Here is a 12,148-nt window from a genome sequence, read left to right as displayed (position 1 = left end):
TAAATAAGTAACTCCTATTAAATCGGTTGGTATCTTATGTCAATACCAACAGCTCTTTTCTCTCTCATCACCAAAAATAGGAAGTTTGGATATACTTCATTTATTAGGTAAGCACAAGCTCGTGACAGTGTTACAAGCTTTTTTCTTTTTTTATTATTAGCTGTTTGTGTGCAGGATTTCATTAGCAACAGTTTAACTTCAGAGGATTCTGAGGGACTTAAAATATATTTTAGCATTCAGAAAAAAAACCTGAGGTCTTCAGAAAGTTATAGTCTTAAATTCTCTACCTTTCTGTTTGTGGTATTCTGTATGTAACTCTTTTTACATTAAGCTAGCTATCTCAGTATAAAAACACATTTTTGCAGTTCAGACAGTCATTTTAATCTTGAAACTTCGATAGAGGTAATTTGAGGAGGAAAGTTGTGCAGCTGGTGAGGATAAAAATAAAATGTTTTTGTTTTGCAGGGTTGATCTTGAAACAATAGCTGGCTAAAGATGTTCAGCATCTTGGAGGTTTAGGAAAAAATATAAAAAAATGGATTAGCATGATGCAAAAGGAGTCAAAGATGAGATAAATCTCATACGTAACAACTCTTGCCAATTAACATCTTGAAATATATGTATTTACATTGTCAACTTCTTGAAGCAGTGTTTAGGCCTTCAAGCATCTTCATAAAGTGCCAAGTAACTGTATGTCATATATACGACAGTATCATCAAGTTAAACAGATTCTTCATGTGGAGAATTGGCCTATTCTTTATGTAGGACACTGAATACAGTTTTTGCTGGGCACGACTAACATGTAATAACAAGAAGACAAAAGACAGACTGAGATGGAAACTTTCTGTACTAGTAACAGGTTCCTTGGAAACTGGTACTACAGGCGTAATTTTGCCCAAAATGATTTGGAAGTACTTTTTGAAAGTTAGACAACGACTAGAGTAGACGTGTTGAAAGGGATAAATGCATGCCATAAGTTACACTTTGAGAAGAGCTTTAGCAAAAAATGTGCCAGATCTGGACTGGATCTGGAAATAAACAGATCTCTGCCATGGTGGACAGTAAGATAACTGGATGCAGAACAAATAACAAGGAAGATGTTATCGAGGTAGTTAAAAATTTTAATTGGCACAGCATTTGTTATGTATCTGGTAGCTGCTGTAGGACTTTAGAACTGGAAATACGAGATGAAGGAAACTCGGTGGGTACCAAGGTGAAGCATGAAGAAGCCCAGAGGAATTAACTAGCTTTGTTCGACCTGTGCTGTCAGCAGTTCCCCCAGATCCAGGGCTTCAGGCCAGAGTGGTGCCAGGGCAGGGACATGGCTCCTCACCAGGACCATATGGGTCCTGTTGGACTTGTGGTGTCAGAACAGGCAATGCCAGGGCGACTGCATGCCCCGGCCTCCAGAGTGGCTGGCAAGAAGCACTGTTCACAGGATGGGACAGTGTCAGTCTTTGGGAGAGAGAAAAAGAAGATGGAAGGCAGCAAATTTGCTACCAGATTGCAAAAATATGCACAAGAAGGGGAAGGGAACTGTGAAAAAGAAAAATTGGAAGTGAACCAACAAACATTGCTAATATTCTGTAAGGCATAAGTTCCTACCCCATCTCCCACTTAGAAGAGTTTGAAATGGAAAGATGGAAACAAGTTGTAAAATTTCGATCTGAATCTCTGTGAACAGGCAGCAAAGAAGGGAGTGCAGAAACCTGTGGGATCAAATAAGCCAAAATGTCTATGTTTGGGGGCTTTTTTTAAGCCAATAGGCCATATAGCACCCTAATTCTGGCATTGTGTTTCTGGTTCTTTCTTTGATCAGAAAACGAGGTAACATCATCTCAGAGTTAAAGCACAATAGCTGAGCGAGAAGTTTGGGCAGAATTAATTCACACAAAGTATGAATTTGAAACAAGTGCCTAGGAAAGACAAAAGAAGCAAGAAGCATAGGTGTCCCCCTGCTTCTATCTACATTTGGTTGTGGAGGAGCAGAGACTGACAGAGATGGTTTAAAAAAAGAGGGAATTGAGAAGGGTGGGATAAAGTCAGACAGATAACGGGATGCCAAATGTGGCCAGGTGTTTTTTCATGCTGCATGCAGAAAGACTTTGTTTTTAATGCACAGTGTAAAACAGTAAAAAAAAGTTTTGTTTCAAAACAAAAAAAACAACAACCCAGCCAAACCCCAAGCCTTTACTCAGGAAACATGCTCACTGAAGTCAGCGGGAGTTAGCAGTAAGCAAAGACCTTAGGATTTGGCCCAGTGACAACAACTTTGTTGTAGAGCTGAGCACTTACATGTTTTCATTGCGAAGCAATTTTAACAGCGTAAGTTTGGAACCCCAGAAGTAGGAGTGGAAACACTGACAGAATATTAACTATAACAACTCCCAGTAGATCTCAGTCTTCCTTTTTGTTTTAAGACGGTACAAATGTGATTATACAGTATGTGGGATCTGGTGCTGATGTTAATTTGCCCTCAGTTAGTATCAGCCTCCTTGCCAGATGTATTTCCATATTTGCTTCAAGAGACATACTGCCATTTAAAGTATTATAAAACAGCTCTGTTAAAAAAAAAAAAAGAGGAAAAACAAATGGGTAAAATAAATCTGTGGAAACTATTGCTATAGGTAGACCAGCACTTTTTAGCAGAACACTGTTTTATTTTTTTTTTAAAGGTCCACGGGTGTCGTATTGAGCGTTAATTTCTCATAAGATCAATAGTGGAAAATAATGATGCACACTTTGTAGATGGACAGACACGAGATACAATCAAGGATGATTAATCTTACATTCACAATCACATTCACTGCAGATTAGTCATGAGAAGGAAAAGAAGCAAAACTCAGGTCCTGTTATTATTATTCTTAAAGACTCTCAGCAGGTAGATACCAGTGTAGCTTCCTTCACCTCAGCAGGGCTGCCTGGATTTACATTACTCTGAAATCCAGCCTTTTAATCTCCAAATTTCATTGTGCCACTTCCACTGCAGCAAAGATTAGTAAATGACTAAATCAGAGGTTACCAAAGGGAAATCACTGTTCCATTTAGAAGCTGAAATGGAAAAGAGATATCCAAACAGGGCAGCAAAATGCAGGATTCCCAGAAGGGACCTCAGAGATAACAGTCCAAATTCCTTCTATGTCGAGAGGCAAGAGATAACCACATGCGTGCCTCATCCTAATGGGGACAAAGTATGGAGATGACCGGCTGCTTAGCAACCAGATGCCTGAGGTGAAACCCAAAGTACAAAACAAGATGTTGTAAACACCTACTGGTCTTGAAACTGAAAGTACAGGGGGATTTTAAGAAAGTGGAAGGACTATTCCTAACTATCGCTTGCTTTCTTCGTGAGCTTTCCTGTTGGTTTCAGGAGGAAAGGCTGGAGACAATTCAATTGCCAGACCATGAAAGAGAGACAGAAGCCACACAGAGGTTTGCAGCTGGTTATTCCACCAGCCACCTTTCATAACCTGAATTATGAAAGATCTCCCGCAGCTGGTGCCACCCATGTTGGAACAGCTGTTTAGCAGCAGGGAGAATATCATCCTGGATATAATACAGGATTTGTAGTCAGCTCTTCTTTTGCTAGGTGAGGCAGGAGACAAGATCAAAGGGACAAAACATTTTCCAACCCTGATATAAAACAAGCAACAGGCTTTGGTCATGGCTGAAGTGTTGCTTAGTTTGATTTGTAATGTGTTTTGATTTATGCATATGTTCACAAAGGAGGAAGAATTGACGATCATTGAGTTCAACACAATGAACCCAGCAGATCTTACTTTGGGGCTGTTAATCTGATTTTCATGAATCAGGTGACAAACTTCGGAAAGCTACAGTAAAGCTTCTCTGAAAGATCTCGTGAGTTGTTAGCTTGAAATGCTGCAAATTTGAGAAAGATTCACTGTTTTTCCTCTCTGCTAGAAGCAGGCTGAATACAAACCATGGTTGAGTGATATTGCAAGTATTTTCCCCAAACTAAACTTGAATCAAACCTGTTAGGAAATTTGAAGAAATACTAATAGAGACTAGATCTCTCAGGAAGAGAAATGTAATATGCACTCTTTTCTTTCTAGATTACTCTTTCTAATATAGCTTGATTAAAAGAAAACAGAGGACTACACCAAAATAGGGCTATTCAAAAACACAACAGCAAAAAAGCTGTTAGATATAAAATTTGAGAGTTTTGGCTAAATAAATAAATTTATTAAATCTGTTGGGGGGATATTTTACTTAGTTTTTTATAAAAAAGCCTTAAAATTTTCTGGATTTGACATGCATAAAGGTATCAGTATATTTATTTTGCATATGTTTCCTCCTTTTTACAAGCTGTTTTAAACGACTGTGAGTCTTTTGAAGTTAATATGAAAATATATTTGGCAGGGAAGGTAATACAAGCTCAGGGTAAGTCACAATTGCAGAGTATCTAACACAGAGTTTACTCTTTTTATGCCTCAAGACTAAGTAGACAATTCTGAATATAATGGAAACAAAAAAGGATTTCCCTGAGAATCTATGGCAATTGTTATAGTTAATAAATTGTTTGTGGTTCCTCAAATCTATCACTCCCTGGACTGCGTTACTTTGTCCTGTCACATCTTATGCTGAATTTTGAATATATATAAAGGAATTTGGAGCACAAGGGAGACTTTTTCATATTTTCAGGCCTTAAAACTTTCAGCACTTTATTTCACATTTGTCGCACATATTTGCTAATCCTGGTTCCGTGCAATATTAGAAGACGACGTACCCAAAACTGTAGGATAATTGCAAACCAACTGCAGGAGCAATTGTTGAGAACTAGATGAATTTTTCAGCTTGGTTTAAACCAAACCAGGGACTCATACAGAATGAACAGGTCTGCTAAGCAAACACACTGTTTGGCTACACGTGCAGACTGTACCTCTTGATAATTTAGAGGTCTGCCAATTAGAGATGCAAACGCACAGCTGCCAAGGATGTAGTATATCAGGAGAGGGCTGAGAACGTGTGATTCACAGTGACATTCGTGGGAGCAGTGACAACTGAACATCCCTTCAGATTTCATGCTTTCAAACCCTAAGGTTCTTTCAGGGATTTTTTGCTGTTACACTCTGGCATGCCAATCAGCATTTTATTGTAGTTAGGACTCTACGTGTGAAACAAAATCACAGAAAGAATGCTGCCTGAAAAGGTTTATATCCTAAATAGGTTTGAGGATCAGTGAGTGGGTTTCAAAAACAGTATAGGGCAGGGAGGAGAATCTGAGGATGACGACCAGAGCAGCAAGAGCCAGCCAGAGTAGTTGGAGGTACCCAATAAATCACTGACAATGTTATTGTTAGGTATTATAGAAAATGTCTCCCCTTTGACTAGTCCAATACAGTATTCAAGCAGACAGTTTGATTTATTTATTTTGTTACAACAGTAACAAACATATTTGTTCTAATCCCAGCTATGCAATCTGTTTGGGAAAACACACAAATATAATACGTAGCAGATTCTGCAATAATGAACACTCCCTCTTTGTCTGTAGTGGATTAAAAGGATACAGCTTCCAAGAAAGTTGGCTAGGGCAGACGCAAATACATGATAGGGCCAGATTCTCAGACTGTATAAATCAGCTACAATTGAAGTCAGTTTAGCTAATTCAATTTGTACTAGTAGAGTATTTGTACTATTTATTATTTAGAAAAAAGGTAGAAAAGGAATCAGCTTTGATCACAAATTTTATCATGGATGCTTTGCCAGTAAACAATACCAACCGCTTAAGTGTTTGAAATATCCTTTCATCTTGTTAATGCTATAAGACATGGTACTTCTCTCATCAGCAAGCAAACACACATATTATTTATGAAATTGCGTACTGGCTTTGGGCATGTCATAATCTTATTTTTCTCATTAAAATGCCAAGGCAGCGCATTTTCAAATCAAATCCAGAAAAAAACCCACCCTTGTCTGTGCTCAAAAATCACTTACTTTTGTATCCCTCAGTTTTAAGAAGAAAATCATTAGCCTTCATGCTCACAAAAAGTAAGCACTCTGAGCTGGTTCCTTGTTTGCTCTTAATCAGCATAGCTAGCTGAAGCCCAGCAATGCTGCCAGGCTAGCCTACACCCTGGTAACATCCAGTCCTTCAGCAAATCTAGGTAACATCTGAAGTATGTTCTGCAGGTTGCTAATACAAATTGAATGCTCCTTGACCCAGAAAATGAACTGTACTCAGTAGAATAGATGCCATTAATCAAACTTTTGTTCTTTCCCTTATTTGAAAGGCTTTTTGTCTGAGTCCCTTTTGGTAATATCCCATGTCCCTGACATGCTTTCTAGTGAATCTACACAACATCATCTGGGTCCTATGCATTTAAGTCCTTATTTTATAACAACGTGAGAGTCAAATAATTTAGAAATTTACTCTAAGAAGCTGAAAGGAAGAAATGCTTCCTTACAAAAGGTGGGTGTTTATCTCACAGCAGAGTGAAATCTGCTGACAGAGCATTTTTAGTCTGCATAGCTAAACAAAATAGGTACATTTTTTAAGAATTGCAGGAATCAAACTGGCTTGATGGCTCATTCCAACTTTGTTAATACCCTGTATTACTTGTAATCCATCTAATGATATTGTTAACACTAGTGTAAAGAAAGGGATAGAGAAGAGCAAACGATCTTTTTTTATTGCTAGCACAGTAGGAATACAGCAGATAGCTAATATCATTTTCATGAAGGCTTGGTTATATGGTCTGTCAGTAAAGTACAGTTGATAAGCCTCGTTCGTTTGTTCATTTCTCCTGGAAGATAGTTAAGAGTGGAAATGTATAAAAATAATCTCCCTGTTGACCTCACGCTGTACAGGAGCCTCTGCTGTTGGCAAGGATGGTTAGCAGTGGCTGAGAAGGGAACAAGACCAAGCTTGTTGGGAAATAAGCTGATGTGGGCAGACTCCACGAGGGTAGCTCTGAATGCCAAAGCTGATGGCCCAAGCAAACTAATATAATATAATATAATATAATATAATATAATATAATATAATATAATATAATATAATGTAATAAACAGTTTGTCCTCCTCCTGGTAACCACCATTCACACTGAGATCACTAAGGAGCGAGCTTCAGGAAGAGGAATGAAGCATTTGTGGGTAGGATGTGGAGGGAGTGAGGCTTTCCCTGAGCTTTGAATGGTGAGCAGGTGTGAAGAAGTTGTGCTAGAGAAATGGCGATGGCATAGGGGGATACCTGTCTTAGCATTTTAGTTCGATTTGGGAGTGTGGTTGCAAAGCAAATCTCCCAGTTGTTGCTGCTCATCCCACTTGTTGTGGTGCATAGAGCACAGGCTGCATCACTTGGGGGTTTGCTTGTGCTCCAGGTGTGCACATAATGCACGCCAGGACTAACAGGCGGGTCTGGTTCAGAGTACTCTGTGCCCTGAAGTGCATGCGGTGTGTATGCTGGGTCCTCAGCAGCCTTTGTTTCATTCTCCAGATCTGCTCCTACTGAGTCACGCTGACTGCTAATGTAGACAAGCTGGAGAGGCAAGGGAAAAGGAGTTTCTAGATATCAGGGAGCCGTTAGGAGCCTGAATAAATTACTCTTTGCAGGGCGGACGATTATCTGTTGTAATTGCAAAGCTATTATAAAACAGTTCAATTCACTGATATCTTCCCAACTTCCATGGGAAGTTCTTAAACCAAAATTGTAGAAAAGAGTTGTGTGCTTCCAGTGCTTAAGTCAAATAAAGTCTTAGTGAGGGCAGGTGCAATTCCTATTCATATCAAAAGCAGTGGCACCTAGTTAACCCTAGGGATGAATTTTAATAGGTGTCCTTTTGCTGCCTCCTGTTTTCTGGTTATAGCAGCTAAAGAGTTGTAGTATAAGGGAATTAGGAAAAGGAGAGGTGCTGATAAGCTGTGGTGCATCAGAGCTTCGTGATCCCTTGAGGCCTGAACATTCAGTAACTGAGGAAGATGGAGATTGTGCTGGAAGATACTGAAAAAAAAAGGTTAATCAAGCTCTGAGGTTTAGTTATTGCACTTATCTCTACCTTGCCTGTGGGGTTAGTATGTGCAGTCACTGAAAGTCTGTGTGACTGATAAAATGCTTTTAACTAGAGACAAACTTTTTTCCCTGGCTCTAATTTCAAACCACAGGAACATCCTGGATTTGATATCAAGGGTTCATGTTTCTAAAGTGTCAATGTTGTGAAAGAACATAGAAAAACTCTTGTGCTTGTGGGAATTTAATTTTTATTTTTATTTAAACGAAAGCTAATTTGTAGCCCTCATTGCAGAGGAGAAAGTGTGAAAGGCTTAGGAGATTTATCTCAAATATGTTTCTTAAAGCCTTTTGTGCTTGGTTTAGGGGTTTTTTTCAGTCCCAATACATGATTTTTCACTGAAGTGTTGAAGTAACTATTGAGTGCAGAACAACCCTAGTCGCAGGTTTTTCCAAAGTTCAGCAGTGTTTCTTCCTAAGATTTAACTTTGGACTCATTAACCCTGCAGAAATAAATAATGAATAGTAAAATTTGCATACTTTCCTCTCTGTTGATAGAGCTGATTCCTGCCTCAGGTGAATGCTGTAGCAGCTCTATTAGAAGCCAGTGGCATCACAAGTGCATTAAATCAGTTTATGGCAGGTCGAAATCAGGCATATATTACATGCCTGTATTTAATTACATTTGAAATCTTCCAATAAAAGAACAGGGCTGGGCCACAGCAAACTTCAAAATGAGGACATGGTGATATTTAAGTAAGGGAAGTGGTGCTCACTTGACTGCAGCATAATAATCACTTAAGCTTTTATGTTTTTACAATTTATACTATTTGTACAACAACCTGCCCTTGCCCTTGCTTGGGCCAACTTTTCCTGAGTAAACAATCACATAAGAGTACCCTATTTCAAATTCTCCCGTGAGCCTACTATGAGAAAGGAAAGTTGGATCAAATTTTAAAACCTGATGCCAATCTTCTATTGCCATGTATACTCTCACTTATGCAAGATGGGTGTAAAACACTCTGATCTGAGAGGTACTTTTTAACGGTACTGAGCAAAGTGTGTAATTAGCTGTGCAAAATGCTAAACCTTGCCTATGTTCTGCATTTTTGCATAGTCACTTCTGTATGCATATAACCTATTTGGGATATAATAGCTGCAGACTTTCATTGGTGTTTGAGGTATGCAATGCAAGCCAAACATGTAGGTGTCTTCCAGCCTGAATGTAAATAAGCATGAAATCTGCATTTGGGTAACAACAAGGATGCCCACCTTGTCTGGAAATTATTTAACCACATTAACACAGGAACAGTGCTCAGGGAATCTCAGAGAGGACTATTAGCTTCTGCAGAGATGCCTGCCAAATCTGTGAATGTAACTCGGTCAACTCATTCTTGAATATGTGTCCTGCTCTGAACATTGTGGTTGGAGATGCATGGAGTATGCACAGTTGCATGATTACCTTAGTGTGTATGCATATGTTTGGACATGCATAGCCTGAATGCTGGACTACCCCTCTTTGGAAAACTGTTGACTTTTCTGCCTGGGGGAGGAAAGGCTGCCGGTACATCTCTTGACTGGCAAATGGCTATGCACAGGAGAAAGGGATAAGGATAGTAAATGCAGAGCTCCTTAAAATATACTGTGTGCATTGTCCAAATTAGCAGGACAGTTGTTTCATGATAAAACAAATACTGTATTGCTCAGCTTAGTCTTCTTTCTGTGGCAGAAGCAGCGTTTTGAAATTTAATTAACTTCATGTGGCACTGTAGAAATGGATGGCAAATCAATAATGAATGTCATTTCAGTCACCTTGTGGTGTTGTAATTCTCTGTGTTTTGCTATACTAATTAGGTCTGACTTCAGTGAGAAGCATTTCAGGAGCAAGGGGGTGAATTATTGCTGAGTTCCTGGCTGTCACTGGGGAGATGAAGTAATCTCAGTACTGAGTAACCTCAGTGATTTCAGGAGCTGGTGACTTAACATCCAAGCAGAAGAGGGAAGATCTCACATTTTGTTGGTGCTGTTGTGCAGTGAGTTTTGGGCTCACCTAGCCCATGACTTAAGTTCCGCTGAAAGAGCTTCAGAAACCAGAAACCGCTCTTACCTCATAGTTGGCATATAGTGACTTAATTGCTCTTATTTACACATTCCCCAGAGACTGAGAGTTTCTTGCAAACAGGTGACTATTTCCTTCATTTGGATCTGGGGCTGCTCCCATGAACCCAGAGAAAGTTGTGCGTGAGAGTGGTGCATGTGGGATGGGCCCCTGGCTCTGATCCCTCCCTACTCCCAAAGTCACTGTGGAGAAACAGCTCAGGGAGCAGAATGCAGTTTGCTTTCCATGTAGCAAACCCAAACACTGTTAACCAGAGGCAATGGCAGCTCTTTGCCTGTTTATTGGACTCAGGGAGTTTGTTGTGAAACATGGGGAAGAGAGCTGGAGTGTTTCCCTTCTCCAAGAACAAGCTGGCCATGTCTGAAGGTAGAAGAGAGGCTTCCCCCCGGGACGCCTTAGGGCTCCTCTCCGACAGTGTGCTTTTGGCTGCATCATAAAGAAAATGGATGGATCAGGAATAGAAGCTGAGGAGAGCAAGTGCTCTGAGGCCACTAAGTCAGTGTGACAGACCAGTGGCATGCTTTTTTGGGAAAGTATGTGAACTCCTTCTCTTTATATTAGAGTGAATTATGATTCCTGATCACCATTGCTTCTAACATAAACAGTTTCTAATATAAACCATTCCTGCTGGTTACCACAGACAGCCTGAGCGGCATGGAAAATTTCAGTTGTTACATCACGTTTGCCCAGAGAATTGCAGCAGTGATTGAAATGATTTTGCAGTGGTTAGAATAATGCTGAGTGAAAGGTGATACAGAGGTAGTACACTTCAGAGACAGCAAACATGAAATGGACACAGAGCTGCATTTCCTTTTACCCAGGCTCTACTTGTGGGCCATCCAAGTTGACAAACCCACAAATTTGTGTAGCTGATATTCTGGTAGCTTCTGTGCCTCACTTAGCACCCTTCTCTCAGCCTTATATAAAATTTGGGGGGGCATAAGAGGAGCTCTGATAAGGTATGAGACAGTTTACAGGTAAAGGGTTTGAGTTAACAAATGTAAGTTAATAATGCCTTATTGTGGTGCTTAATAGTCTGACAATCAATACACAATACAATATACAAGAATATATGTGAATGTGTGTTAACTAGTATTAATTAATGCATGAACTATCAATTGGCTAGTTAATTATACTGTTACTGCTCCTTAGCCTTCTTTCCTTTAAAAAAATAAAACAAGAATTTCTCAGTCAAAACTGCATACAATCTCTGTTTCTGCCAAATTAAATAAATTTATGTATATCAAATATATTTACTGAATTCACTCCTCTTGTAATGCCATTTAACAGCTGTTCCTGAAATGGCTTTACAGGCTGCTTAAGGACCATGTGAGGATGAATAATACTCTTAAGTTCTCTCATGCTTGAACACAAAGGATATATTCTCCAGTGCGTGCAACTCTCTGCAGTACCTCTTTGCTGTCATACATGAAAGAAAAGACCAACAGAAGCATTCATTAGGGCTATCAAGTTTATTGTCTATCAGAAAGCATACATAGAGTAGTTTATTTTCTGATTGGGATCTGTTTTCTTTGCTCTGAAATTGCTGGTTAAATTCTAGTCAGTTTTATTGTTCAGGTGGTTCAAGGTCTGCCAGTGGCTCCCAGGTTCACTTGTCAACAGCACACCCCAAAACCAGGAGCCTTGCCTTGCTGTTGAAGAGGAAAAGGCAGTAATTGTAACTGGCTTATTTATTGCAGCTGCAGAAACTGAAACGGTCACTCTCCTTCAAGACCAAAAGCTTGCGGAGTAAAAGTGCAGACAATTTCTTCCAGAGGACTAATAGCGATGTGAAACTGCAAGTAGACTTGATGCCTGAGGTGAGCACAAGCACAGGGCAGCTCCCCAGCTCAGAAAGCCAGGCGTCCTCCCCCACCAGAGCCCAGCAGCTGCCAGAAAACAACAAGGCTCACATCTTCCAGGAGCACATCTTCAAAAAACCCACCTTCTGCGATGTCTGCAACCACATGATTGTTGGTAAGAAACTATTTTTTAAATCTGTGTGGGTGTCCGCGCTAGAATGTGCAGGATGACCTTTGCATAACTTATGTGAGCCCAGATGT

The 12,148-nt window shown here is 39.8% G+C and overlaps 1 protein-coding gene across 2 annotated transcripts in view; it reads left to right on the top strand.

Moving 5' to 3' along the window:
* The window catches only part of STAC (SH3 and cysteine rich domain), a 74,798-nt gene that overhangs the window by 13,293 nt on the left and 49,357 nt on the right, over positions 1–12,148 (top strand). For both annotated transcript variants that reach the window (XM_072851417.1, XM_072851416.1), the window contains exon 2: positions 11,786–12,062. In XM_072851417.1, the coding sequence (XP_072707518.1) occupies positions 11,786–12,062 (277 nt within the window). The remainder of the gene's footprint in view (positions 1–11,785; positions 12,063–12,148) is intronic.

Source organism: Ciconia boyciana, chromosome 2 (assembly GCF_034638445.1).
Source record: "Ciconia boyciana chromosome 2, ASM3463844v1, whole genome shotgun sequence".
In the NCBI taxonomy this organism is placed as follows: Eukaryota; Metazoa; Chordata; class Aves; order Ciconiiformes; family Ciconiidae; genus Ciconia; species Ciconia boyciana.
The sequence above is the reverse complement of the archived record's forward strand: the minus strand, read 5'-3'. Positions and strand labels throughout refer to the sequence as shown.